Source organism: Botrytis porri (genome assembly GCF_014898465.1).
Source record: "Botrytis porri strain MUCL 3234 chromosome Unknown BPOR_005, whole genome shotgun sequence".
Lineage (NCBI taxonomy): Eukaryota > Fungi > Ascomycota > Leotiomycetes > Helotiales > Sclerotiniaceae > Botrytis > Botrytis porri.
The window spans coordinates 2,369,089-2,396,967 of NW_024066079.1; the positions used below are offsets into that span (position 1 = coordinate 2,369,089).

The 27,879-nt window shown below is 42.5% G+C and overlaps 8 protein-coding genes across 8 annotated transcripts; 4 read left to right on the plus strand and 4 right to left on the minus strand.

Annotated features, from left to right (window-relative positions):
• Positions 1 to 748: 748 nt before the first annotated feature.
• Positions 749 to 2,922, minus strand: EAF01_004377 (uncharacterized protein; the record flags this gene model as incomplete). Its single annotated transcript, XM_038912631.1, has 2 exons — positions 749 to 2,225; positions 2,279 to 2,922. 2 exons carry the CDS (start codon positions 2,920 to 2,922, stop codon positions 749 to 751), a joined length of 2,121 nt encoding a protein of 706 aa, XP_038772315.1.
• A 1,480-nt stretch (positions 2,923 to 4,402) lies between these two features.
• EAF01_004378 (uncharacterized protein) lies at positions 4,403 to 5,424 on the plus strand (the record flags this gene model as incomplete). The annotated part of the gene is made up of 4 exons (XM_038912632.1): positions 4,403 to 4,442; positions 4,674 to 4,765; positions 4,821 to 5,087; positions 5,263 to 5,424. The coding sequence occupies 4 exons, from the start codon at positions 4,403 to 4,405 to the stop codon at positions 5,422 to 5,424; spliced, it is 561 nt and encodes a 186-aa protein (XP_038772316.1).
• Positions 5,425 to 6,261: 837 nt separating this feature from the next.
• Positions 6,262 to 8,355, plus strand: EAF01_004379 (uncharacterized protein). The gene is made up of 4 exons (XM_038912633.1): positions 6,262 to 6,696; positions 6,762 to 6,926; positions 7,002 to 7,088; positions 7,151 to 8,355. Exons 1-4 carry the CDS (start codon positions 6,486 to 6,488, stop codon positions 7,285 to 7,287), a joined length of 600 nt encoding a protein of 199 aa, XP_038772317.1. The 5' UTR covers positions 6,262 to 6,485; the 3' UTR covers positions 7,288 to 8,355.
• Positions 8,356 to 9,750: 1,395 nt separating this feature from the next.
• Positions 9,751 to 11,586, plus strand: EAF01_004380 (uncharacterized protein; the record flags this gene model as incomplete). Its single annotated transcript, XM_038912634.1, has 1 exon — positions 9,751 to 11,586. One exon carries the CDS (start codon positions 9,751 to 9,753, stop codon positions 11,584 to 11,586), a length of 1,836 nt encoding a protein of 611 aa, XP_038772318.1.
• A 1,715-nt stretch (positions 11,587 to 13,301) lies between these two features.
• Positions 13,302 to 14,468, minus strand: EAF01_004381 (uncharacterized protein; the record flags this gene model as incomplete). Its single annotated transcript, XM_038912635.1, has 2 exons — positions 13,302 to 13,663; positions 14,282 to 14,468. 2 exons carry the CDS (start codon positions 14,466 to 14,468, stop codon positions 13,302 to 13,304), a joined length of 549 nt encoding a protein of 182 aa, XP_038772319.1.
• Positions 14,469 to 15,192: 724 nt separating this feature from the next.
• EAF01_004382 (uncharacterized protein) lies at positions 15,193 to 16,746 on the minus strand (the record flags this gene model as incomplete). Its single annotated transcript, XM_038912636.1, has 3 exons — positions 15,193 to 16,077; positions 16,131 to 16,535; positions 16,591 to 16,746. 3 exons carry the CDS (start codon positions 16,744 to 16,746, stop codon positions 15,193 to 15,195), a joined length of 1,446 nt encoding a protein of 481 aa, XP_038772320.1.
• Positions 16,747 to 20,717: 3,971 nt separating this feature from the next.
• On the minus strand, positions 20,718 to 23,386 carry EAF01_004383 (uncharacterized protein; the record flags this gene model as incomplete). The annotated part of the gene is made up of 2 exons (XM_038912637.1): positions 20,718 to 22,518; positions 22,617 to 23,386. The coding sequence occupies 2 exons, from the start codon at positions 23,384 to 23,386 to the stop codon at positions 20,718 to 20,720; spliced, it is 2,571 nt and encodes an 856-aa protein (XP_038772321.1).
• Positions 23,387 to 26,660: 3,274 nt separating this feature from the next.
• Positions 26,661 to 26,909, plus strand: EAF01_004384 (uncharacterized protein; the record flags this gene model as incomplete). The annotated part of the gene is made up of 1 exon (XM_038912638.1): positions 26,661 to 26,909. One exon carries the CDS (start codon positions 26,661 to 26,663, stop codon positions 26,907 to 26,909), a length of 249 nt encoding a protein of 82 aa, XP_038772322.1.
• Positions 26,910 to 27,879: the final 970 nt, after the last annotated feature.

Here is a 27,879-nt window from a genome sequence, read left to right on the forward strand (position 1 = left end):
CCAATTCAGTACTGGACGATCACCATATAAATTGTTTTAGACAATACACAACACAAAAAACTGTAAACATCAGAAGTGTAATTCAATTGATGTATCATAATCGGGCATGGCAAGATATCCCATTCCCCGTTCAATCCGCCAACATGTTCATCTCCTCACAATAATTCTTGCTATGTAATACTACCACCACTACTTCATAACTTGACGACTCCCGATCCCGCTCCCGCTATCGCTATCCATGACTCCACCCGCTCGCTAACAGCAAACATAAGTTTCGATCCAATGCAGAAGGCCATCCCACAACCATACGTCCACCCGAAAGAGATATCCATTCGTTCGTTGTTCCAATCGAAACATCAGGGGCCATTATCATTGAGAAAATACACCGTACCAAGACGAGAAAATTGAATCAGAGACCGAATGATCGAAAAGATCGAAATGCAAGAGGGTAGACCCGAAAAGCATAGCAGAAGCTCTAACTTGCAACCAAAAAAAACCATGCCAACCAGATCAAAAGAATTGAATTGCCATCCCTAATACAAAAACATGATATGAGAAGTCAAGCCGTTGCTTCTGAAGAATGAACAATGATATATCTTTTTTTTTCGCATTCGTAATCACAAGAGACGATAAAAAGCAAACGCTTCAGAAAATACGCATAAAATAGCTGAAGGTATTAAAAGAGACTATAGAGATGTGACTTGCAAAACGTGAATGCAGGCTGTGACAGGAGTAGTTCTAGCAGTCACTATTGTGTGTAATACATCACACCTTGTTGCTGCGGGTAGTAGAAACCATCTGGGCTTGGTGTCATCATACCGCCCATTCCTACTACACCTCCTACTTGTTGCATAGGATATTGTTGAGGTTGTTGATAGCCCGCTGGGAAACTTGGAACGGCTGGGATTTGTGCGGCATCATAATAATACACCATTCCATTGACTTCTTGAGCAACCAAGTTTTGAGGTGCTTGTGACGTCGAAGCTTCAGTGGGCTGAGGTGCAGGTGGATTATATGTCTGTTGTGATTGCTGTTGTGCGGGTACAAAAGGAGTCGTACCAACTGTAGAAGCCATGGGTGCATTAAAGGTTTGAGGGTAGTAATATCCTTGTGGAGGTTGCAAAACGGGATAAGTTTGTGGGTAGTAGTTAGAGGCTGGTTGTTGATAAGGGTTAGGTTGGAAAGCCGGTGCGTGAATAGCCCTTTCTGGAATTTGGGACAATGGTGTACCAGTTGAAGCTTGACTTGGATAGGATAACTGTCGGGAATGTTGAACGTTATCATGCGAATAACTGTTTCCATTAATTTGAATGGGAACCTGTTGATGGAATGGTTGTTGGCTTTGCTGGGGAGGATTGAATGACATGGATGCGGGTGATTCAATATCGGCCAGAGAGACAGTCTTCTGAGGCCGAGGTTGATGCATTGGAATTGTATTTGGACGGTTTTCCCGAAGTGTTGGCTTCTGGGGGAGAGGATAGGTTTGAGGTTGTGGAACATTGTCGAGAGAAGAGACCTGTGAAGATCCATTAGCTACTCCAGGCTCAGGTGCCTGAAATTGTTGAGGTTGAGCATTTTGGCTTGATGGTGGTAATTTAACCACGGGCCTAGATGAATCCATCGACATTTGTGGCCTAGACATCGTTGATCCACTGGGTGAAACGAGGGTTTCTCGATTGACCTCTCGTGCAAGGGACGAACGACGACTCATAGCAACACTTGGAGTGTAAGTACTTCCGTAAACGCTACCACCAAAAACGCTTGTACGTCTCGAATAACCACCGACGGATCCAAGACCAGCTCTGCCTCTTCCACGTCCACCAAACCCTTGTTGATTAGGTCGCATAGCTCTTGGGATGAATATGAATGATCTATCGACAGCAGGGAATATGTAACGTGGTGGATGATCAGGTAATGATATTCGAACAGGTTTATCTCGACGAAGTGGTGGTCGATGATCAGGTAGACGCGTATATTGCTTCACTGGAATTCCAGGAAATAACACAGGGTTTTCCATATCTCCAAAGAATACACGGATTTGTACATTTCCAATGTGCTTCGTAGTGGAAAGTGATCGATTGAGAGGTGCGGATTTTGGAGCTGGAGCTGATCTTTGGGATCCATTCGAAGCTCCATTTGCAGAGGTTTGTACGGGTTCAGTTATTACTTCGTGCATGTCGTGTGCCCATTGAACATCGGTGGGTTCTAGAGGTTGTGGAATGTGACTATATAACGTTAGCAAAATTGCAAAAGCACGAAAGGATTGATGATGATATACTTGATAGGTGCATATGGCCCTCCAATACCGGGCCGACCCCGACCACCTCTGCCCCTGCCAAATGGCCTAAAACCATTCGCCGCAGGACCAGCATGACGATGGTCGTGCATAAAGAATGCTCCTCTATTTGGTACAAACGCTGGATCCGCATCTCTCTTTTTCTTGTATTCTTCATGTTCTCTCCTCCGTCTTTCATGAGGCTGTTCTTGTTGACGATCCATTTGAGCAGTAGATGTGACGATAGCTGGTGAGGGGGTATCTTTGGTCTCGTCTTCTCGAAAGTCTTCAAATTGTACTGTTTGTACCGGTTTAGAGCTTTTGGGTCCGTTAACCATCATTTCCATATCATTGGCACCATTTATGAACTTTGAAGCTTCAGTAGTACCATTGCTAGCTTTTGTTTGACCACCATTCAGCTTAGATCCATTCCCATTCATCTTGTTCGACTCGGACGTCTCATTTTTTGCAATGCCGCCATCGATAGGTTCGTCGCCCTCGTGGATATCTTCATCCTCACTCATTATCGAGCCTTCTGATAAAGAGTCATCATCAAGTTCAGCAATATCTTGAGCTCCTTCATCATCGCCTTCGTCCTCAACCCGTCTTCGTCTTGCAACCAAATCTCTGCGTTGGCGGGAACCCATTTCGAAGAGCTATTGAACGTATCGGCTGAGGTTTGACGGGCTGATGGGCGATGCTAGGAAAGTAGTCAAGGGAAAGAATTCGTGACAGATCATGCAGTGGCGTCCAAAACGGGGTATGATGCAGCGCCCGCGCTCAATGGAAAGTTATGTGCGATAGCGAGCGGGATCTACTTCTATGTTCTGATGGATGTAGAGGGAAATTGTAAAAGGCGAAACCTGCACACCGGGATTGTATGTGTTGAGATTAGAAGAAGGTATGATGTGGTTGATAGCTCTTTCCTCGTGTAGAATTAAGCATTAAAGTTTATCAGAGGCTGAAATCCAAGATAGGTTAAGGTTAATAAAGGTTACCTTGCGCTTTTCGATTTCTTCGGTGGAAGATTCGATTGAAGACCGATCATCCATGGAATTAGTAAGCACGCACTCGACCACAAGCACAATGGTGTGAACGGTGAACCACCACATCATCACATAAAACCTGGGGCAATGAAATGATTGATCAATCATTGACGAATGGCGGGTTTTGCAGCCATCACCACCAACCATCCATCGTGTCTAATGTTTACTATTTATATCATATCGTCATTACCTATCCCCAGGAGCAGAGTTATATCCTCAAAACGATCATACACCTGCATCACCTTCTCGTATGAGAATCGCGATTCATACTCAACCTCCTCCAATAGCATAGGACTGTACACGTCCAGCATACAGACGGGCATTTGAACCAACACATTCATGCCTACTAGGTACTCTAGAACATTCTAGGCAAGGCCAACAACGAGACGTTGTTGTCAACATGAACACGCCTACTGCGCAAATTTGCAGTTCACCGTCGAACTTCTCAAGTATGCATGAAATAGCATGGAGGAGGATTGGTATCTTGGAAGAAGTGTTGAGATCTGATATACCTACCCATGTATCGTGTCATGTGTCCTTCTGTGAACAAGGCCAAAATTTCCAGCTGGTTGTGCATTGAAAGTCGCACGTGTTCGTTATTTGTCATATTCCAACAGTTTCTGCTGTACTTTGACGGGTTTCATCAAGCTCTGCAAGCTTTCTCCTACGTCCTGATTCATCCCATTTCCATTGTTGAAAGAAATTTCCCCATCTGGTATTTTCAAGTCACGTGTTGCATGGTTTGAAATGGTGCTAACTCCCGAACCGAAAACGGCATTGCCGGTTAGAGTTCCATTCTTCTTTCCAAGGTTGTAGTAATGATCGTCATCGTTTTATTATTTAGTCATATCTTGTGCGTATGTACGAGTAGTTAGCTTAGGTACTTTTCGACTTGTAAAATCCTTTCACCTATCAGATGAACACAATCAGAACAATATATTCTGTATACACTTCGCACATAAGGTTATCAACTTCTATATTCATCTACTAGCGATACAATCATGTCCCCTACCGGAAATACCTTTCTCCATAACACTCTATCCAGGTGATCGTTAATTGGACTAGCTAGCAGATGAATAAGATGAATAAGATGAAACGGACAATCGACAAATTCACATCGAGTATTTAGACATTGAATTTGCGGGGGGTTAGACATCTATAGACTTTGTAGTTCGCAATTGACACTTGCTTTCGTCCATAGGTATGTTCTGGTTCTATATGACTAAATAGTAGTTTCCACTTCTTTGACGACCTGGCCTTCGATCCCAATTTGTCTCTCCCTCGCTCTCACCCAAAACCACATTTGATATTACTTCTCACTCCCCACTGATCGCCATAACTTCTCAATCCAGAATTGGCTTCAAGATATCATAAGATCCTTCGTGTTCAAGCTGAAGGCATGTACGGAAAATGTGTGTGCTATATTGAAAAGAGTTCACGATTGGTAGGTCATGGGGTAGTCTAACCCAGAAGTTTATGATTAAATTTATTCTCGTTAGTCGGCGGAATCTGGCCGATTGCGTGTATACAAGATTGAGATAATATTTTCGGATCTTCTGCCTGTTATGAAACAGGATATGGAGTATGGTATTGAGTTTTTTCAGAGACGCGCGAGCTCGGAAGGATATATGTTCAATATCGAAGCGCACCTTATGAGGCACAATTCAAAGACTTCGAAGCCGATCACTCTTGCGTCGCAGCCACCAGGAGTAAGTGATGAAAAGGTTCAGATGGAAGCTCGCACATCTTGGCATCTTGCCTCTGGGGTATGTCAAGCTCCCTTCAGTTACAATTAACCAATTATGAGTGACCTTACTTTATCACATAGCCTTGGACCTTTGAGCCACTTTTAAAGATCACACTTCTCTTGACTCGGTTTCTATCGTTCTATTCTCGCCAACAAATTTGACATTTGTGCTATTCCCATCACTTCGAATCCAGGAATTGAGCGCTACATTTGGATTCAACCTCCGGATCTCCAACCAAGAACCAGAAATACTTCAAGAAGCCTCTGGGCATCACAACAACGGTTGTGATGTAGATACGAACAAAAAGAAACCGACAATCCTCTTCTCAGCTCATGGAAAGAGTATTAGGCTATAACTAACGATTCTGTACTTTGCCTCAAAGCAACTTGGAAACAACATTGATGCTAAGACGAAGCCTCATGCTGTGAACAAATACCAAGAATTTCCCCCGTCGTGCATAGTCGTTTATAAGAAGATAGATAAGAAACTATCATTCAAGCATTAATCATATTGAAGCAGAAATAAACTGATGCCATTGATATACTCGCGAAACTTGAATAATTGCTATTGCATTCATCTCTCTATTTCCTTTGATCACTTTGACTTGCTTATATTTAATGGGAATGATTAAAAGGCGGATTTATCTCTGGATCTCTAGATCAATTTCAAAGTTCTAAAGCTTGGGAGGTGACCATGGAAATATCTCTCTTGTCTTACTCTCTTCATTGGCAACATAGCCAGAATAAAATGGGATTTTTTACTCTCCAAAATACACACTCTGTGCCAACTGCTCCTTCCTTATGCCATGAGCCCATTTCGGTCTCCTCTAATCGTATGGGCACCGCCCAATACTTCAGACGCCTCGAATAATCTCTGCGTTCAAATCCTAGACATGTCAAACTCACATACGTATTTCTCGTTTCTGGATCGGCTCACTTCTCTCAGCTCAGGTATCAGGTACAAGGAACGCCAACTTGTAGTAATATCTTGTCCATCGGTACTTGGTCTTCATGCAAATATTTTCACCTTCGATACCTAGGTAGCTAATAGAATCTAATCATGGGAGTCAACAAGGTACATTGAGAAGGTAAACGAATAAAGCTAGCGTGCTTTTCAACTTCCCCGCGACGACACCACTTCAACTTCCTTTGCCTTTACCTTTGAATCTTCTTAACCTTTTAAGATTCGTCGAGGATTCCACATTTTCTTTGCCCATTACCTTCCAAATCTTGACAGATCGACCACTAGTAGACGTCTCGCATCTGATTCTCAGACAATTTGTTTAAGCTTTGAATAAGAGTCGAGGTCTTTCAATCTCCTTATTTTCAAAATTCACTTTCTCTCTAAAAAGTCTCCGCAATTTGTTAAAGATTTTATATCACTTTCATAAGAAAATCCAATTCGCACGCCGTCGATATGCATTGCTCCGACCCTTACGCTCGCACCGAATTGCCTGGCTCGAGAGATCCAGGGAATCTACTGTCCCCCGTTCTCAAGCAGGAAAGAATTAGTTCACCCACTTTCTGCGATGATGAGAATATTACATCTTCTTCGTTCCCGGCTTATGCAGAAACGGAAAGTGATCGTTTTGTTCCGGATAACCGTTCGCATTCTAGCAAGCGTAAAGGTACGCTTGACCATGCTTATAACTTTGTAACCGCGTCATTTTTAGTACTAACATCTATCTTCAAGGCAAAAGAAATGCTGAGATAGCAATCCCAAGAGGAAGAAAAAGAAATGCTCGCAAGTCTTACGTTGAAGAGGCCACGGACAACGGGGAAGAAGAATTGGAATCAATTCTGGAGAGTGCACCTCACAGCAAGATGCAATATCAAGACCAAAGAACAAGATCTAGAGGTATATCCAACCATACTTTTAGTCATTACATACTGTGTACAAGTTTAAAATACATTACTAATATTTCTTTCCTAGGTGAAAACATTTCAAGTGTAGCCACAACGGCTCCCCCTTCGGAGAACATTACTATGAGCTTAGATATGTCTACTGGTTCTTCCAAAGGTACACTGCTCTCAGGCTTAGCATTACGAGATCGGGGCTAGATGAAGCTAACTCAAATACAGAGCCACATATCACTTTGACAATACCAGCTGCGTTCCAAAAATACCATGTTACCATCATTCACGGCAATATCACTTCAAAGTATACGGTCAATGGTGAAGCCACTGCGTCCACACCTCGACATGCCCCAGAGATTTAGCTCAATGTTTCCGAGTATCTACCTGTGAATCCAACAGAAAATGAAAAGCTATTGAAGTGGGAATCGATGGGTTTACTGTCAAGCGTTTGCGAACATATAATGCGCAAAGCAGTCATTCTTCCTTTGTCAAAGGATTGGAAGTAGGGTTGTAGTCGGTATGATAACAAATTTGATGTGGAATGAAAAGTACGTGGGCTCTCGAACATAAATTTTATACCAAGCTAGCACAAGTTCTAGATTACCACCGGCGGATGGAGACACCTTGATCACGAATTGGCTCAATACATACTTCGAATCTGAATATTCAAAATCACTCTTTCAAGCTTTCTATCTTTCTTTTCTGGTCCTCAGAATCGACGTCTCCATGTACTGCCAATTTTCTTCTTATCGTGGTCGATCCAAGTATATGCAAGATCTTACATGATTCAGCTCCACAAAGGACATAACTCAAGTTTTACGCATATTGTCTTCTTTTCGACAAAAGTGTTGCTGAAAAGAGAAGTTAAGTAGAACCTGCTGTAGATCCAGATGGAGGAAGTCAGGTTAAAGTTGATAAATGCACTTTCCTCGATTTGATGTGTCTGGTGATTTTGCTTTCTTCTTGAACGTGAACATGATAATAATGGTACATCCTGAAAGCCCATCACCGTTATGACTTCCGCGTATTATATACCTCATATAAGACCATGGATATGTAAGACTTACAATACGGCTCATCGGCTCAACGGAATCCGGCTCTCCACTAGCATTCATGCAAACCTCCCTTGTCTCGTCGAGTACAAAACCTACCCCAACCCACGGGTATGCCCCCTTTAACTCTTTCCACTCAAATTTCTTACATCATACTTGAGTCGTAGCACTATAAACCAAACGATTAGGCGTAGGATTACCCGGGCTTCTTATAATCCTAGAGTCAGCTTCCAAAAGGATTAGAGGACTAACCTCAATTGCTTTTCGTTTAATTGTGAATTGAAGGTTACGCAAAGATTTTGATTGGATTTGGGTGTAGGTTAACCTACGAATGGAGAAATGATGAAATGAAATATTGATTTTTCGTATTTTTTTTTGGATAACTTTTTAATATCAAAAGAAAGGTGTGCCCAACGGTGAAGAGCTAGGAGATTTTCCATGGCCAGACTCTCCCAATGAAAATTCGGAGGGGAATTCGGAGATTGAGATGTGGCGTTGTGGCTCACAAACCGTGGCGTTGGATTCGGGGGCCATTGAACTACGTCGAAACACATCACGTGATTTTGAGTAGTGCAAAGCTAAGGTTAGGTGCCGTACCCCACATTGCTATCCACATCTCAACTGAACAGTGAACACTGCCTCTTCTCTTACCTTTCTTCTACTCAATTGAATCACACAACCCACCATATCATCCATATTCGTTCGAGTCCGATATAGATGACATGGTACATTGATATGAGTTTCCTGAAATCTCCAATTAATCTATTTCATTTGGTTTCTTTTCAATGACGGATCTGCATGTTCCCCTTTATCACTTGCATGAAAGCGCTGTTTGGGAAATAGTTCTTGGCTTTTCATTTATTCGATGAACTTCTCCTTATCACCAACTACTTACGCCTCTCCGAGCTTTTCTATTCAAAACAAAAATCCCATCATAAACGAGATTGGATGAAAGGTAAGCGCGTCTATCTACCAATAGGAAAAATTGAAGCGAGCGATTTGTTTCATCACCATCGGATATCGGTCCAAGGTAGGCTTGGAACTTCGGATACAGTAGCATTTCATATACATGAAACGGGAAAAAGCTAACGTTTTTCGGGTGTCCGCAGAAATCCGTAAAGCGTATTGTCTACACCGATTGGTTTCTCTCCAGACAGATCGCATAAACGACAAGCATCAATCTACCCGATCTTTGAACAAATCTGCGGGGTTAACTAGAGTTCATTTCCAAAATTGATTAAGGATCTTGTTCGGTGGAGTCAAATTGACAATGTTACTCCATAATTCAACACTAGTGGACTCAAATAAAGTTAACCGACTCCTTTGGAAACATGAATATTGAGCCTTGTCATCTCCGTTGACACTCTATCCACTTCGTCAATCATTGCGATTAGTTCGCTTATGATTTTTTGCTTGTCCAGATCAAATGTGGTCATTCCTTTCATCCCTTTTGGTAGATTTCTTCTATAGTGTTTTTACCTTGATTGAACGTTCGGCGGTTGGCTAAGTGGCCAAAACGAGCTAGAATTATGTCGCTCAATCTAATTCCCTGATCAATTTCTCAGAAGTTTATTTCGAATAAGGTAGAATAGATCCACTTCTATTCGACTCCTTTACTTACTTTTCAAGAGTGAAGAAGTGTATATAAGGTGGTGAAGTACCTCGATGTATTTATTTTTTCATCATCACAGTCTTTGTACTTTTCTACATTCTTTTATTCTCGTCGCTCTTTCGCAATTCACATTCCTTATTTTCACTTTACATTTCTTCAAGATGTATTCCGCAGCTGTGCTCGCAACTTTCTCCTTCCTTCTCGGCGCCGGCGCTCAACAAGTTGGAACTTCAACCGCCGAAACTCATCCCGCCTTGACCGTTCAAAAATGTGCCGCTGGTGGAACATGTACCGATGAAGCCGATAGCATCGTTCTTGATGCTAACTGGAGATGGCTCCATTCCACTTCCGGATCCACCAATTGTTACACTGGTAATACTTGGGATGCCACCCTTTGCCCAGATGCCGCCACCTGTACCGCCAACTGTGCCCTTGATGGTGCCGACTATGAGGGAACATATGGTATTACCACCAGTGGTGACTCCTTGAAGCTTAGCTTCGTCACTGGAAGCAATGTTGGTTCCCGTACCTACCTCATGGACTCTGAGACTACCTACAAAGAGTTTGCTCTTTTGGGTAACGAGTTCACCTTCACCGTCGATGTTTCCAAACTTCCTTGCGGTCTTAACGGTGCTCTTTACTTCGTTCCTATGGACGCTGACGGAGGAATGTCCAAATACTCCACCAACAAAGCAGGTGCCAAATACGGTACAGGTTATTGCGATGCTCAATGTCCACGAGACATGAAATTCGTCAATGGTACTGCCAACGTTGAGGGATGGGTCCCAGACAGCAACAGTGCTAACTCTGGAACTGGTAATATCGGATCTTGCTGCTCCGAGTTCGATGTCTGGGAAGCCAACTCCATGGCCCAAGCTCTTACCCCTCACGTCTGCACTGTCGATTCTCAAACCGCTTGCACTGGTGATGACTGTGTCTCAAACACTGGTGTCTGTGATGGAGATGGATGTGACTTCAACCCATACAGAATGGGTAATACTACCTTCTATGGAAGTGGAATGACCATTGATACCACCAAGCCTTTCTCCGTTGTCACTCAATTTATCACTGATGATGGAACTGAGACTGGTACCCTTACTGAGATCAAGCGTTTCTACGTTCAAGGTGATGTCGTCTATGAACAACCAAGCTCTGATATCTCTGGTGTTTCTGGTAACTCCATCACTGATGATTTCTGCGCTGCTCAAAAGACTGCTTTCGGTGATACCGATTACTTCACCAAGAATGGTGGCATGGCTGCTATGGGTAAGAAGATGGCTGATGGTATGGTTCTTGTTCTCTCCATCTGGGATGATTACAATGTAAACATGCTTTGGCTCGACTCTGACTACCCAACCAATAAGGATGCCTCCACTCCAGGTGTTTCTCGTGGATCTTGCGCCGCCGACTCTGGTGTTCCAGCTACCGTAGAGGCCGCTTCCGGATCTGCTTATGTTACTTTCTCTAGCATCAAGTATGGACCAATTGGATCTACTTTCAAGGCTCCATCCGGTAGCTCTTCTGTCACTCCAGTTTCAAGTGCTATTGCTTCAAGCGCTCCTATTGCCTCAAGCTCAAGCTCTGCTTCTGTCGCTCCAATCTCATCTGTCGTCGCCGCCATTGTTTCTAGTTCCGCCCAAGCCGTTTCTAGCGCTATACCATCTGTTGCTAGCTCCGTTCAAGCAGTTTCTAGTGCCGCTCCAATCGTTTCCAGTGCCGCCCCAGTCATTTCTAGCTCTGCTATCTCCACCAAGTCCAAGTGTAGCAAGGTTAGCGCTTCAAGCACTCTTAAGACTTCTGTTGCCGCAGCTCCAGTCACTAGTTCCATTGTTATGGCTACTAGTGCCGCTAGCTCTGCTTCCGCCCCTGTCTCTTCAGCTTCTTCATCAACTGGTTCCGTTCCTTTGTACGGTAACTGCACTGGTGGAAAGACCTGCTCTGAGGGTACCTGTGTCGCTCAAAATGACTACTACTCCCAATGTGTTACTTCTTCTTAAGAAGTTACAATACTGAGAGTATAGATCATTGTAGATATTGTTCGTTTTTTGGTCAATAGTCTGGGAGATGAGTTTTAAGTTCAAATTTTGTATATATTAGCAATTGGCGTGGTATATAGTTTGTTGGTTGGGTTGAAGATCCACTTTTAGAGATTGAAAAACTAGAAATATAAGATATGTGGTTTTATAAAATTTTGAGACTTTGTTTGTATGTAGTGATTTTGTGACATGACGATCCTATGGGACTTTTGTTTTTTTCTTTACATTCATATTTGAAGGATTTGACTCCATCCAACTCTTAAGGCCTCTGACTATTAGAATACCTCAACATTCTTCTTCTTCTTCTGTTAAACTAGTCTTTTATTTCTTTGTCAGATGCGATGAGTCTCTGGGTTTGTCTTATCTTCTCTCTTCCTTTTTTATTTCTCCTCTGTTTTCATATTGATAGGAGAGGGTGGGGAATTATATGTTCTTTTTGGGGGAAGGGGGGGGGTAAGTGGATTGATGGATAGGTGGACAGAGGACCTTATATCTTAGATTTGCATCTAGACTTTGATATGATGTTGATGGAGGGTTCGAACTTGAACGGAAGTTGAAGATTGGATCGGACGGCGGTTTGAATTTGGAAATTGTTATATATTTTCGGAATCGATAGAGGGAAAGATATTTATATGAAGAGAGAGGAGGAGGATTGTGAATGATTCGAGATGTGGATGATTTGAATTTTTTTGGAAAGGTTTGAATGATTCGGAAAGATTGAAAAAATTGGAATAGTTTGACAGATTTGAAAGTACTCTGCTATTTTCTTTCCAGAAAAGAGGATTCGGCGAAGCGTAAGTGCGTCTGATTATCACCTCTTTCCATATTTTGGAAAGATAATACCCGGAATTTCGTTTGTCCTTCTTAGGGCCAGTAATCCATCGTTCTGCAACTCCTAGGCGTAATATAGCATCCGGATGATCATCTGCCCAGATAAATGGATTGAATCGCCTCTGCCTTTCCAACCCCATTTGGTCAAGTTTTCAAGGCACCGCATATTCTCGTCTGCGTGATGAACTTCATGTAACCTCCATAATCCTCAACACGCATTGTTGGACAAGGAAACTACTGCGTTGAGACTCTCACGATCACGTATTGCTTTTCAACCACCAACACCTACGGCTCTCAGTGCCGCTGCCATGCTGGAAGCCTTATTAGACAATCCAGACTATCAACCGCGCAATCATGAGGATGGTTGCAAGTACTTTGGCTTCAAACTAGATCTAGTTCAATCTCATTTCTCGACCAACATGCCATCGATCTTCCTCCAAAGTTGGCAGATAATTGGCACGAGACAGGTCCTTGGAACATTGGAGAATCCAAAGGTCAAGAGATATCTCCTCGCAGATGCTACTGGCCTTATCAAGATAATCACAATCTACGCAGTCTGACTTTCAAGTATATATCTACCATGGTGACGAGCGCGAGATCTGGAACTCACAAAAATATTGCTGGAAAGGTCACACGTCGTCATCCGTTATCCAATGGCGAAGAGGAAACATCGAGAGTTGTGGTGATTACCATCTTGGTCACATGAAGAAATCGCCATGGACCTTCGACTTTGGAAACTTTCAGGCTTGCTAAGACGAGCTTCACTGAAAAACAAGCAAAGGATTGCTTGACAATCAACGATCCGCAATGGGGGTTTAACTTGGCAGGTCTCCTCGGGTATGTCATCATCGACGAAGCCATATACTCAAAAATGCGGACAGAATGGCACATACTTCTGTGACCTGGCTTGAACCAAGCTTCCAGATACTAGCAACTGTCACTGTGTTGTGTAATCGTATAGAATTAGCCATCTTCTCTTTGGCGTCCAAATCTGCCTTGCGCTTGCCTTGAGTGACAAGCTTCTCCAACTTCATCTTATCGTGGAAATGGTTCAACGTTGCTTGTATGGTCAAATTCGTTTCGAAAGGTGTTGTAAAATCGAAAGAATTCTTGCCATTTTGAGTGGCTCTCCGCCATGCAAAGTTGGGACCGATCGAAGGAGTAAATTTGCGGGGTAGATTGAAAGGTGGAGGTGGTTGATTGAAGACTGAAGCGATGTTCGCAATATCTGCCGCCAGATTGGAAATTGGAGATTGTGAAGTGATCTAGGGTGTCTGATAGTCTGGGCCGCAGTTCAAAAATGAAGATTATCAACTCCCCAAACCAATTAGGTTATTCAAATTATCTCAGATATTGAATTTGATTAGGACATTGAACTATTTTTAAATCTCTAACTGCTCTTAGACATTCAACACCTTATATTGTTGGACTACAGTCCAGATTATTGGATAGTCTGGCGCTGAAATCTCTGAAGGGGAACGTGTAGAGCCGTCGATCGAGTTCTTCTGGGTTTTGTGTGCAGAAAAGGCGCGTTTGGGGAGGACACTTCTTGCGTTATCTCCAAAGATGTTAATTGAAGATGGGTCATATAGCAGAGAACCTTCGGTGGTCAAGAATGAGTCTCCTGCTTTGCGTTTTTTAGCAGCAACAACGTCCCGGTTTGTCTTTCCTGTTGCTGATACTATGCACATCCAAAGTCTGACCTCTTTCCCTGGTATACTAATCTGCCTATCTCGAAATAAGCCGTTTCTCGCATGAGTATTATCAAAACAGAGCCTGTGTAGACAAAAGGCATAATGGTCTACCTCATCCCAATCCGACTTACCGATACGCAGACCCGAATACTTCTGATCCCCATAGTTCTCACCATCAGCGATAGCTTGCTGAACACTCTTGAGAGACGGTCCTTTCGATCTTGGAGCAGTCATTGTTCTTGGGTAGATGATGTTGTCATACAGCTCCGTGAAAACTGGTAAGAATTGCGGTGATTTCGAGAAAGTTTGCCACGGCATCGTTATCTGGAAGGCCGAGGTATGGAGCCATACGAGAGAGACTTTGATAAGTGTGTTTTTCTATAAACGTACCTGTCACTTTGTTGACTTTTATAGTGTAGAAGATGCTACAGGGAAACCACGTTGCATCTATATATTTAATACAGGCAATGGCCCCTGCCTTAAATACCTGCGTGGAGGTTGCTGGCTTTTTTATCATAGTGTCTAAACTGCAAAAAATTATTTGAATTGTGTTTAAATGTAAATTGTATTTTGAAATTTACATTGTATATAAGATTACATTGTAATCTTACAATTTATAGAAAATCCGAGAGATTGAACAATGAAAAGATAGATTCTGATATCAAATTATTGAGAAATGGACTGTCTAAAATCTCGAAAGTTGAGAAGCATCCCGTCAGTCCATACACACTGGTGATTCATCTTAGCACATTATGGAGGTATGTTTCTGTCTCACCACCTTGAATTTACCATTATTGATCAGTTCATTTCACCCATATAAACAAAGCGGTGAGACAAAAACTAGGGTATGTACTTCAGTATCCCATAACACTCATCACCAAATTTGAACAGGCAAGAACGTAATGTAGTATGTACTTGATAGATATATAATCCCGACTATTCATTTCGAATCATAGACATGTACAAACATCTCAAACTATATACAACAGAATAGAATTTTCCTTATCTCTCCCATCCCTTAAACCTCTTTCATTTATCTACTTTAAGCAGAAACACATTGACTATAATAATCATTTTGAGCCTTGCAAGTACTTCCACTGACACAAGTACCGGTTCCAGTCCAACTCTTTCCTCCACATTGCATATACAAAGCGATGTTTCCCGAGCTACTTCCTCCAGTGCTAGTAGCACCTGCGCTCGAAGCGATAGTAGTAGAAGTGGTTTGGGTAATCGTCATAGTGACGGTAGTATGTGGCTTCGAGCTAACACCCGCAGAAGTTAGAGCCATTGAAGAACTGGCAGCTACGTTTACATTTCCCGCCAAACTTGATGCAATTGCAGAAGCGGAAGAAGCTTTCTTTGTGCAAGACTTCTTGGAAGTGACAAAAGTAGATGGAGCGGCACTGGAAAGGACAGAAGAAGAAGTGACAATGGCGGAGGCGATGTTCTTTGTGCAGGATTTCTTGGCCGAGCTTGATGGGGAGGAGATAACTGAGGATTGTTGAATTGCGACGGCAATAGACGTTGGCGAAGATTGAATGATCGATGATGAGGATAATTGAGCGGCGCTAGAAGAAGGAATCGAAGAAGAAACGACTGGACTAGAAGAAGGAATCGAAGAAGAAACGACTGAACTAGAAAGAACAGAAGAAGAATCTACTGACGAGGTTGCAGAAGAAGAAGAACTCGAACCCGAGGCTCCCCCTGGTCCAGCAATACTAGTGGTGAGCGATCCACTCTCGATGTATACACCAGAGAAATAGAAATCTTCAGTCCCATCAGTTTGACCGGGCACGGGAAGTTCGAGAACTCCCAAATGCCAATCTGCACCATTGGAAGAGGCGGAGACTGAAACGGCTGGGACTGTAAGAGTGAGAGCATCGGACCCAGTGGAGTGGTAAAATTCAACTGAGCCTGCGGAGAAATCCTTGAATAGAATATTAGTACATGATGAGAACGATAGAAAGAATCCAAACATACAATTCCGTACGCAATGTTGTGCCAAACACCAGCAGTCCAGTTAGTACTCCATTGACTAGTTGCACTAACTTCCCATCTCAAAAGAGGATCACTGGATCCAGTCTCTCCACTAATCCAACCACTCTTCATCTCTGTGAAATGACTCTCGAAGAAACAGATTTGATGTTCTCTGTTAATACTTGGTGCATTGGTATCTTCACGCTTCATACTGAAATGGTAGTAAACCTTTCCACTTCCAATAGCAGCAGAGGTTTGAGGAATCAATTCTGTACGACGCATGGTTTGACCTTCCCAGTATGAGGTACTATCAAGAGTGATTTTGGCACCGAGGGCTGATCCGGAATCGGCAGGATTCTTGTAAGTGCTGTCGAGAGCAACATAATCGGTAATGTTACCTGTACCATGCTATTTGTTTGTTAGATATCATTCATACCACTCAAGTCTTACAAAGTATACTCACGATATAATTTTGGTAATCACCAACAGCGTTACTCCATGACCAAGCTTCTAAATCTGCCATGGAAGAAGAATCGAATCGTCCATCCCATAAGATAGCACCATTTGCGCTAGTCGCAGACCCAATAAGGGCTGCCAGAGCCTTCTTTGAAAAATGCATTGTGTTTGATTGTTATAGAGATACTTCAAGTACCTGGTTGAATATCCACTGGATATGTAAAAAATTGTGTTTGAGAAAAAGAATGTAGAGAAATAGAAAGCAAAGTTTAAAGAGTGAAACGAACTGAATAGCACACAGGACAAAGTTCAAAGAAAAGATCAAAATCGCAGAGAGGAAATCCAAAGTTATTATAGAAAATCATACATTTTTCTCGCAAGGCGATTTGAGTGAAGTCTACCTAAGTAGTTACTACGAAACAAACTAAGCACCCGTTGTTCGGAAACTTTTGTTTGTACCTCCAATTTCCCAAATTAAAGTGTCATCATCAAATAAGGAATCGTTAACCGCCCAAACCTAGACAATTACTGACTAGGAAATTCGTAGTAGGTGTAAACGCCGAATGAAGTCAGATGAACAATGCATGTTGTATAACTGGGGTATAGAACGGAAGATTCATGAAGAAATTAGATGAAGTTTTGGTGGTATTTATGGCAGGACGGTCCGGATATGATCATTGTCTCACATATAATATTTGGTTTGAGTTCATCTGATTCGGGTCTTGAAGTGGGTTTGTTGCTTATGTTTATGATGCGTTTATCCGTGCTTGGCATTGGATAGAAGATTGAAAAAACGAAACGGAGAATCCAGAATCCTAACTCGGAACTCGTATGCTGGATTTTAGATGCTGGATATGTTTGTTTCTTTTGAAAAGGAGTAAGTGTGTGTTGTATATATTTGAATGAAGGGGTAGATGAAGGATTAGCGATAGGTACTTCACCTATCATCGCTTCGCTTTGGAGACGGCGGCTTTATTGAATCCCCCTTCTTATGTCTAACCCCTTCACCAATTTCTAGACTTCATTCCAAGGAAATGTATAGTCGATTCTCACATCCAACCGTTGATCACCAACTTCAATCCCATTCTTCTCCTCCTCAACACATAGAACATACGCCGGCGGACCGCCTGTCCGCATCCCTTTCAGCAATTCATATATCTTAACGTATACCCCCCTCATATATTTCCATTCATAATTCCAATGATCGATCGATTCAACCACACATTCCAATCATCCAAATGAATCCCTTCCTTTCCTTTCCAAAAGTTAATCTAATGTGGAGAAATAATATCCGTCAGATATATTAAGAACCAGGATTATTCGACGCATTATGAAACATGAACATGGTTTTTCAGATCTTAGGCGAGATTCTTTCGATTGGTTGGCCCCCGGATCTTTTAGCCGCTGAACATGCTAAGGCATACACGTGATGTGAACACACGTGCAATTTGCCGAGCCACTCTCGAGCCACTGTGGCTTGCTCGCCTTGAGTTCTAAGTTGAGGCGTGAGGGGGAGAAGTGATAGACATCAAGGATAAATGGATAAAATCAGGCTAGAACGATGTTTGTGTAGTACTATTCTTCTCACCATCAGCAGAAATCTCAAACATCTAAGCATGATTATCGGAGAATAATAACGGGTTCAACGGCTTCCATACTAGGTAGGTCAAGCTTGTCTCGTACTTAGCAAAGGCATCTTTCTTCCTTCAAAACGTTGAGCCATTTATCCATTTGTCCATATATCCATCATATATCATCGAGACAACAGCCAAGCACTCCGACCAAACGATGTTTGCTTCGATTCGTAATCACTACAGAGTCCCGCATCTGCATAGATATGTATGCAGTACATAAGTATACTCAAGCCCTCTCAGCTCATCTCGAGCCCTCACAAGGCTGCCACTATTCAAACCATCATTATCAATTATCAAATCAGCAAGCAAACTTTCCACGCCGATCTCCGGAGTATCAGGTTTGATACTGGTAACTAGCGGGGCGTTGTGTAGGAGGAAAGTCGCTCAAAGCTTTCCATCATGTCAAGTGTCTACCATGTCAAGTGTAGTGTAAGTTACATTTGTACTGCCTGCTACGCAAGCTATACGAGGCAGATTCGCTGGAATCTTCGAGGCGAAGATGCGAAGAGGCGAAGCATGAACTTACAAATCCTAAGCACGCAAGAAAAAGTCGAGGATAGGATTGGATAGGATATCACATTGCATTCATATGCACACAGCTACCGTTGCAATCCACAGTCCCCTATCCTATCCCTAATTTACATCCGGCAAACCTCCTTAAATCGGAATCCAGACTCCAGTGACAAAGTGTTATCAGATGCATGCATGTATGTATAGGTATGTACAAACCCTCCTACATTCTCGTTCCCTTTTCGCCCCCACACCATCAGCCGATCGAATGAATTATCCAGCTCGATAGCTATCTATCTTCTGATCTTTTGATCTCATCCTCTTCTTGTTTTAGTCCCTCGACAAAGTTTGTCTAGATTTGCATTGATGCATTACACTAATGCTGTAAAGAGCAACTATTCAAGAATCGATAGAAATTCGCGAAGTCTAGCCTACACACACATTACAGATAACTTCTCTCAAATTCCCACAAAGATCAATCTAGACCCCCGACGTCGGGAACTTATTCATCACATATTAAATCTATATTGAATCTAAAAGAGTTTTCAATCTCCTCGAGGTACCCCAGTACAAATAGTAATCCCACGGTGTCTCGATATCAGATCCTCCTAGTCTACCATCCATCCTTTCCTTCTTCCCGGGGAATATTTCCCCGCACACATACCTAGCACCGAGTAGGAAGCTTTCCGCGGTTTGAGACCTGAATAAACCTATTCAAGTCATGATATCTAGTCTCGGAAACATCTCTTCACCTTCCGTCGTATTTTGATTCGAGTTTGCAAGCCGAATGTTGTGGCGGAAAATGTCCACTTCGGTCGTCCCGTTTCATGTGCCGTGAATTTTCCTTCCGCAAAAGTTGAACTACTGCTAATGAAGCCGATGATGTGAGCCTAGAAACTCTATTCCCTCAAAAATCCCCTCTATTGAAATTGGTTTCTCTTCACTGTCTAAAAAGTTCGCAACGAGTATGCCATTACCATTATTCACCCCAAACTATCCACCATCTTGCAAGTCCGCTCCTCGGAAGCACTAAATTAAGCAGCCAAAAAATTGAATCGAGAATTCTCAATTCCACTATCTACCTATCTACTAATTACACATCATATACCTGATGGGGGTTTTGTTCGTATCTCCTATGCTATGCTATGCTATGACTCCTCTGTTCATCACAAGTACTGTTATGCCGCTGTTTCCCACCACTCAAAAACAATCATAACCCAAATCCCACCCGCTGAAATACCATGCATGCAAAGAAAATTATGAGTCAAAGAAAGAAAACTAAACTAATGTGCCCCATTTGTTGATCATCAAGCAATCCATACTCCACCATGCATTTTTGACGCCCATTCCCATCATCCATCCATTCATTTGATGTATGCGCTCAATTTAACCCTCCCATAAAAACACGCAGAAAGAAAAGCTTTTTCTGAACTCTGCACTCCAAAGCCAAAGAAGGAAATGAACACCGGATATCTATCATCAAAGCACTTGAGATGTTTTATGTTGACTCTTGACGAAGTACATCCAGATGAAACAAAGCAAGTGTTCATGTTCCTTGGAAAATCAGACGTAATCTGAACCATCCCCTCCGAATTTGCAAGTTGAAAAAATCCCTTTGAGTGACCACCAATATGATACCAATGTGATTAAAGAAGTTGGCTGATGGTCATCGTCTGATTGGAGTTTCGAGGAGAGTAGTGAAGAAGAGACCGTAATTTTCAGATTGTAGTTGTTGTTGTTGTCATTGCAAAGGAGATGATGCCAAATCAAGCAGAAGCAAGGCGAAGCAAACTTTTGAATGAATGCGATAGTCCGATGTAGGAAAGAACCATAATTAAAGAAACCCGAGAAGATAAAGCAAGTAGCAAACATAAGTGGTAGATGGGTATCATAAAGCAGTTTGTATGCGCCCATCCGAAAACATTCGTCCCAAAACCGAAAGGAATCAAAATCAAAATCAATGTGAAATATATTAGAAGACTTAATCGCCTTATTCGTATTGACGGCGTCTGGCAGTATTATCCTCATACATCTGGTTGCTTCTCATTTGAGGATTTTGTTGGGCGCGTCTGCCAGTCGATTGAGTGCGTTGCTGAGTAGAGAAGTTACTACCTTGACTAACTGGGCCTACGATAGGACTATTGGCAACGCTGCTACCAGCTGGAGATTCTTGACGGTATTGTTGCTGTTGACTAAATTGACGACGACTTTGTTGTTGCTGTTGTTGCATGCCATAAGAGCTTTGACGGATAGCTTGTTGACGGGGATCATTCATTTGAGCAAAACTTGATTGTTGGTATTGGGGAGTAGAAAACTCAACATTGCTGTTAAAGTTTTGGGAAGACATAAGGTTTGGAACCATCATGTTTGGTTGCATTGCATTTCGACCAACCATCATGTCAGATTGAGAACGTTGGTGCGAAGGGCGAACACGACCTTGCATACCTTGCATGCTCATATTCATGCCCATATTTCCACCGTTCATACCGAAGCCAGTCTCCATATGTTGAATTTGAGTTTCGACTTGGTTTTGATGAATTCCCAACGGACGAGCAACAGGTGCAACTAATGGTGGTTGATAGACAGAGGAAGCGCGAGCGTGTGTACGACCTCTAGGAAACTCGAAATCATTATCAATGACAGGGGATTGATGATTTTCATCGATACGATCAAAGCTTGTGTTGAAGGCGGGCTGGAATGAGCGGCGACGTTCGAAATTTGATGGAACGGGTGTAAATTGCAAGTTTTGAGTGTTAACATCGTTTGAATTAGGACGACGACGCTTCAAGGTAGTGCTGTATGTAGGGACTCCTCCATTGTTTGGGCTTTGAAATTGGACTGGCTGACTCATTCTACGATCTTGTCCTGAAGGAGTACCGTAATTTTGAGCCTTCATCGCACTTACACCAAGAGACTGGGAACGCTTATGACCTGCGGAAGAGACCTTGCGTTTGGCATACCCCTTTGGCGATTTGGGTTCGTCTTGATCGACAGTTATGTTCGGTAAAATTTCAATGTCTGGGAAACATGGTAGAAGATCATCAAGAACCTCTTGATGGAGGCGGTTGAAGATTTCGAGAATTTCCTCTGTGGTATACCCAGATCCAATGACAGAGAGGAGCCAATCCGGAACAGCAGTTGGTGGGCGCGGACCTTGATCCTCATCGCCCTCATCCTCGTCATCGAATCGTCTCTTTCGACCAGAACCCTTAAGTTCATCCAAACGCTTCTGCTCACGCTTTCTGATGGCAATACCCCAATCTTTGATAGTACCAGGCTCGCCACGACGCTTATTTTGTGCAGACCAGTCGTAAACCCGACGGATTTGCTGTTGAACTAAGTCGCATTGCAACTTAGCATACTCCTTAGGGTTACGATAACGGGAGCGTTGGTAATGCTTGCGACAATAATGAACCCAAACAGATTGTGGAATCAATCTAGTGCACATCTTATTGCGACCGAAGATATGCGAGATAGCTTTGCGGGGTTGTGATCCAGTGTCACAGTTCCGAATGTACATACACTCCGGAGGAGTGTCTGCATCAGTTCCATCTGCTGGTGGTGGTGTGACTGGATCACCGTCCGCATCCTCATCATCATCTAATGGTGATGGTAAGTTTGCGAGACGGGTTGAATTAGGTGGAGTGAGCTCGGGAATAGGACCAACACCAGATGCTGGAACACGACTTGGTCGACGCAAAATTGGTGCAGAAATATTTCTCTTGTGCAATGTAGGATTCATAGCACCATTATTGAGCTCGATAGGAGCGCTGCGATATAGATTGCTACTACTAAACTCATGTTAGTCAAGTAGACAAGTTGATTGTAGAATAACATCGGATTGAAATAATTATCAGACTAAAAATTATTGCTTGAAGGATTAACTTACTGATCTGGCTCGAAACCGTTATCACTTGGATCTGTGTTTAAACGTGGCAAATCCGGGCGTCTGATCAACATAGCATCACTTGGAGAACCAGGTCGACTCTCCGATTCTCTAACAGAATCAACCTGATCTGAAGCTCCTGGAGCAGCAACGACACTTTGAGAACGAGCATCGTTGTTCTTAGGAGATGAGCGAGATGATTCTTGTTCTGCTAAAGCAGCTAGAGCATCTAGGCTTTCTGTTGGACTAGATACCATGATGCTAATTTTCCTCGTGTTGTGAGGAGAAGTTGGTGCTGAATGCGATTCGACTTTATTTTGGGAGGTAATAGAGTAAGAAGAATTTAAATCTATGGAGTTTTCCACGGCAAAATTGCAGTACTTGTGTGAAAAACTAATGGGATGACTGTTGTTCGTACTGAAAGAAGATAATCGAGAATGGTTCGAAGAAGAGGTGGCTGTTGAGTTGGTTGTTGATGTGAAAGAAGATAAACTGCTCCGGCTATCAGAAAATTTATGATGGGATCTTTCAGAATCTGTCCCGTGTGAATCATAACAGTGAATTCTCGGATTGCCGTTGTTCACCGTACTCAACTCATTTCCTGTACCGAGCTCTCCGATATTAATCGTACGATTTGATGTATTGATTGGTAGTGAATAGCCATTTGCGTCCCATGGTGTTCGATTTCTTGATGGTAATACGAATCGCTCCCCTTGACGCTTCTGCTGCTCAGCAGCAGCGCCATTTGAATTCAATAAGGATGTTACGTCCATCTTGAAGTGAAAGAAGTTATAAACTTTCAATTAATAGATCCTCCGCGCTGCAGGGTATTGTTTCTTTGCCTTTCAAATAGGCCTTCTGGCAGTGAATCTTCCTTTCTCCAATGCCTTGCAAAGTTGCGAAAAGGTTTAGAATCAGTATTAGTCTTTGTCGAGTTGATATAAAGATTGATTGTTGAATATTCAATTCAAAAGAAGGTCGAGGAGGATATGTGGCAATAATGTATATTGAATGATGCAGGTTGTTTCAGAGTTCGTACTGAACTAATGGACTTGATTGACAAGGAGTATCCCTTGTTAAAATTGACTTCGATGGAGTGATACTGTATATAAACAGTGGTGCTGATCCAAAATGCTCTTGCGAATTGACAAGGCTAAACTAATTCTTGGATCGACGTCCGACAATGCATTGACCTCATCGGACACGTTCGAAACACCTATTATGAAGCTTTGGTGTATCGTTGATATCGTCCAAACATCTAACCTGATGGAACTGATTTGCGGATCTCCTAAAGTCCGGAGGAAACAATGAGATAATTCTATGCCTTCAAGTCTTGTCGAAACGTTGAGGCTTTCCAGCTTGGACGATAGCTATCTGTTCGTTTGGAGGTTTGATATATCAGGCAAGGCGAGAATTTGACAACTTTCGAATCTCCCAAGTGTCTGATCTTGTCCTTTGATCTATAAGTTGAACTATTGTTAATAGGAGACTTTATCGAGGATATCAAGGTTCGGAATATACTGACGTCGGGACAAATTAACAAACAAAATTTGATTCCGAAGTCGAGCGAATGGGTGGACAGAAAAGATAGGACGAAGCCAAGAAAGATGATGGACACTATTAAGACTGAAGTAGGGCTACTTCGGGTATGCGCGACCGGATAATGATGAAGAAACAACAGAAGAAGAGGCAACTGGCGGCGAGCGACATAACCCTAGGTGGTACTGTAAAGACATTGGATGCTGGATATGAAGCGAGGTCAGTGAGGAGTGAAGATCCAATCCGAGGGCTAGAAGTGGTGAACTTGCATGAGTGGCCTTGAGTGCATTGAGTTCACTAGCAAAACGGGACTCTGTCCAGTGTTTGATGTTAAGATTCCCCACACTCTTTACTCTTGTTATACACTTGATCCATGCTGACTGGGTAGTTAGCTAAACTGGGTCCCATCTTCGGAGCCTTGTCGATAGTAGTCCAGGGGTCCTTTGGTCGAGTTTTTGGGTGAACCCATAGAAATCTTGGCCCTTGTGCTCGGTAGGGAAATTTTAGATCCATGCATAGCGGCCGTGTGGCAGTGTGGTCCGCCATGTTTCGAGATTTCCTTTAGATGGGGATCATCATCTGAACACTTGGATCTTCTTCACCCGGGTTATGGTGAATCACAATTGACACAACACACGATTGACCCCAATTCTCCACACAAGCTACTTTGAGAAGCTGATGCGAGAAATCAAAGTGTGGAACATATGGAGTAGAAGCAATAACGGAGTTGACTTGGCCAATGTTTCCATAAATCAGTCAAAAGATACATTTGTTGAATTTGCATGATTCAAGATTGATGAACCACCAAACAACCTTCGCTCACTTCTAGAATGACATGTTTGATATGAAGTCTAGTGGTCGATTTCGGAAATTCGTTTAATCGTTTCAATTGACTGGGTGTCTGACCTGTGAGCTCACGGACAGATGCAGTTCGGCAGTCCGAGTGCATCGTCTCTTACTACTATAGTTTAATGAAGATAAACAACTAAAGGGTAGTGAGTGATGGCTATGAAGGGCCTCTCAGATTTGGTGCAAGCTTGTGCCGATGAAAAGAATAGGTACTCAAAATAGATGAAATATTTCGATACGGGTTTTTTTGTTGTTGAGGGGGGTAGTTTTCCGTTCAACAAAAGACGAAATTACACCAAATTCGGGTGTGGTTTGTGCGGGTGTTTTAGCAAGTCGTTTCCAAACTATGCTAATGTGCTGATAGGCTAGATGATAGTGGGCTGGATAGATGATGGAGTTTTGGTTCGATGCCTGCAGCCACGCGGAAGCAAAAATTTACCTTCGTATAAAGAGCTGTAAGGGGAGAATGCACATGAGGCTGACCTATGAATAAGTTGTCTTGCCATCGTGACTATGCTGTGCAACGACAGATGACAGCTGCAGAAGGGTTATTTGCATGGCAAAAAAGTACTTACGGGAAGTAGGTATGCTTTTCTACCTTATGTTCATAAGACGTGTGTATATCCAATCCTATCTCAAATCAGATGGAGATTTTATTCTCGCCGTGTTCAGCTCGTGCTTCTGCCAGGTTATGGTTTGTGTTGTTGCTTGCCAACACATCCATCCATCGTCAACACAAATGAGTACGGAGAAAAGCATTTGTTCTGTATACAGTACAATACAGTGAGTAGAATACAATATAGTACATTACATACATACAAACACATACACACACACACACACACACATACATACATACGTATCGGAGGTGGCTGGGGTCCATGGCAATTCTCTTTATTGATCTTTTTATTTGGTACACTACATGGTACATGTTCGTAATTGCCATTGAGGTCCAAAAGAATATGCGTCGTCACATAGTGGTACCATGTCGTCACCAAATCCTGAAGTCTGAATGGAATCGCTTACGGAGAGTATATGCATTCATGGGTTAAGTGGGAGTGGCTAGATTGAGGTATGAGATAAGTGAAGTGAACATTGAGGAGAGAAGGAAAAAAAGAAAAAAGGAAGAAAAATGTATCTTACCATTAATTTAATTTTAATTGGTCAAAACTCATAATTAGTGGCCGAGCTTTCGTTTCATGTTTTGCTGGGATTACCTACACAAGGTTCGTAGGTATTTTAATGATTGCTGCGTGCTGTGTGCGTGCATCATCAAAATCGCCCAAATTTAAATTTAGTACAGACGCCTGCTTTTTATTTATAGTAAAGGCTAAACTGGAATGGGAAATTAATCTTCATTATACTTCTCTACTCCGTTCACACCAAGGTAATTCTCCGAGCACGTTGACCTTATATGTACTGCGTATAGCAAATTAATCTCAATATCTTTCCCAATATGGCAATAGATGCCCGCTACTTATGACTGTCATATGTGGAAGTCTCGAATCTTTTTCATTCAGACAGTACCTAGTGCCCGGTTAGGTATTTAGATGGATGTCAAGTCAATGCTTAGTGTTGAGAGGTATTTCAAGGTCTTCTTCCTTTCACGGACAATCTAGCCAACAGACCTCTCTCCCGTCTGCGGCATTATTAAAATAGATGCTTGGAGGAGATCAGGGATTTATTTGTTCACAGTTGGAAGGGGTCGGAGAGAAGAAGAAGGAGAAGAAGGAAGAAGGAAGGAAGGAAAAACAAGGACGAGAATTTCTCATACCTCTCCTCGTTAGGATATACATCACACCACACCACACCTCATCGCAGCACACCACAGCACAGCACAGCACAACACAGCACAGACACGAGCGCTGGGTCCAGAATGTGCCATCCGACAAAATAAACATCATCTAACCACCGTACACTACGCCGTGTACACCGTACGGATAGTCCCTAGGTGCTTCGGTTCATGCAACGCAGTTTCTGTATTGTATCCGAACAATATTACTACTGAAGCTGACACAGTATCTAGAAGCTATCTAGCTACGGAATTGGTTAGCCAAGTGGCTGTGTATATCCTAAGCTTAAAACTTCAGATTCATTGTACGTCTATCCTCATCTAATTCGTGGTCATAGTATATTCTCTGACGCTAGATGGAACAAATGAGAAGATCAAACAGATTTTAATGCCCGTGCTTCTACATTGGGCGTTGAGATCCAATTCGGATTCCACCTTTTTCCAACAGACCCTGAAGCAGATCGGTTCATTCTTTCTTCAAAATTTCATCCGATGTATTCTTCACATATTTACCTAACTACATATTATCTACACCTTTGCGTGGGCCTCCGGGGCTTGCTGTCAGCACAGTAATGCAACCACTCCTCAGGTATATCTGCATGTGAACTTTGAAACCATTGGTTGAATCTCTTCGGACTGTGTCCTACCCTGGTCGCCCGGTAAGAATCTTTTTCATGCGATACAAGGAGGGGAAACTTAAGGTGTCAGGAAGGTTACACCATTCGATACCATGTATCGTGTACTTTTCCCTTCTGTGCACATCTAATACTTCAACGGTATCAATCGAAAATCATTTGGAATATCTCACAACATCTACATGAACATCACGATTATGTGTGAAGCTATTTTAAGTCCATGGTAGATAATACCTAGGCATTTTTTACTGTATGTCTCAAAGTTCTATGCTCCGAATACCGGCATAAGTAGCTTTAGAGTGCGGTTGAAAATCGAAATCATGCCGTCAAGTGTTGTGTCATGTCATCTCAAGGTTATTTACAGTAGCACGGTACAATGTAATAACCGGAACTGGAGATAAACAATTTATAATGTCGAGAAAAGCACGTACTCCTTGTCAAATTATATCAT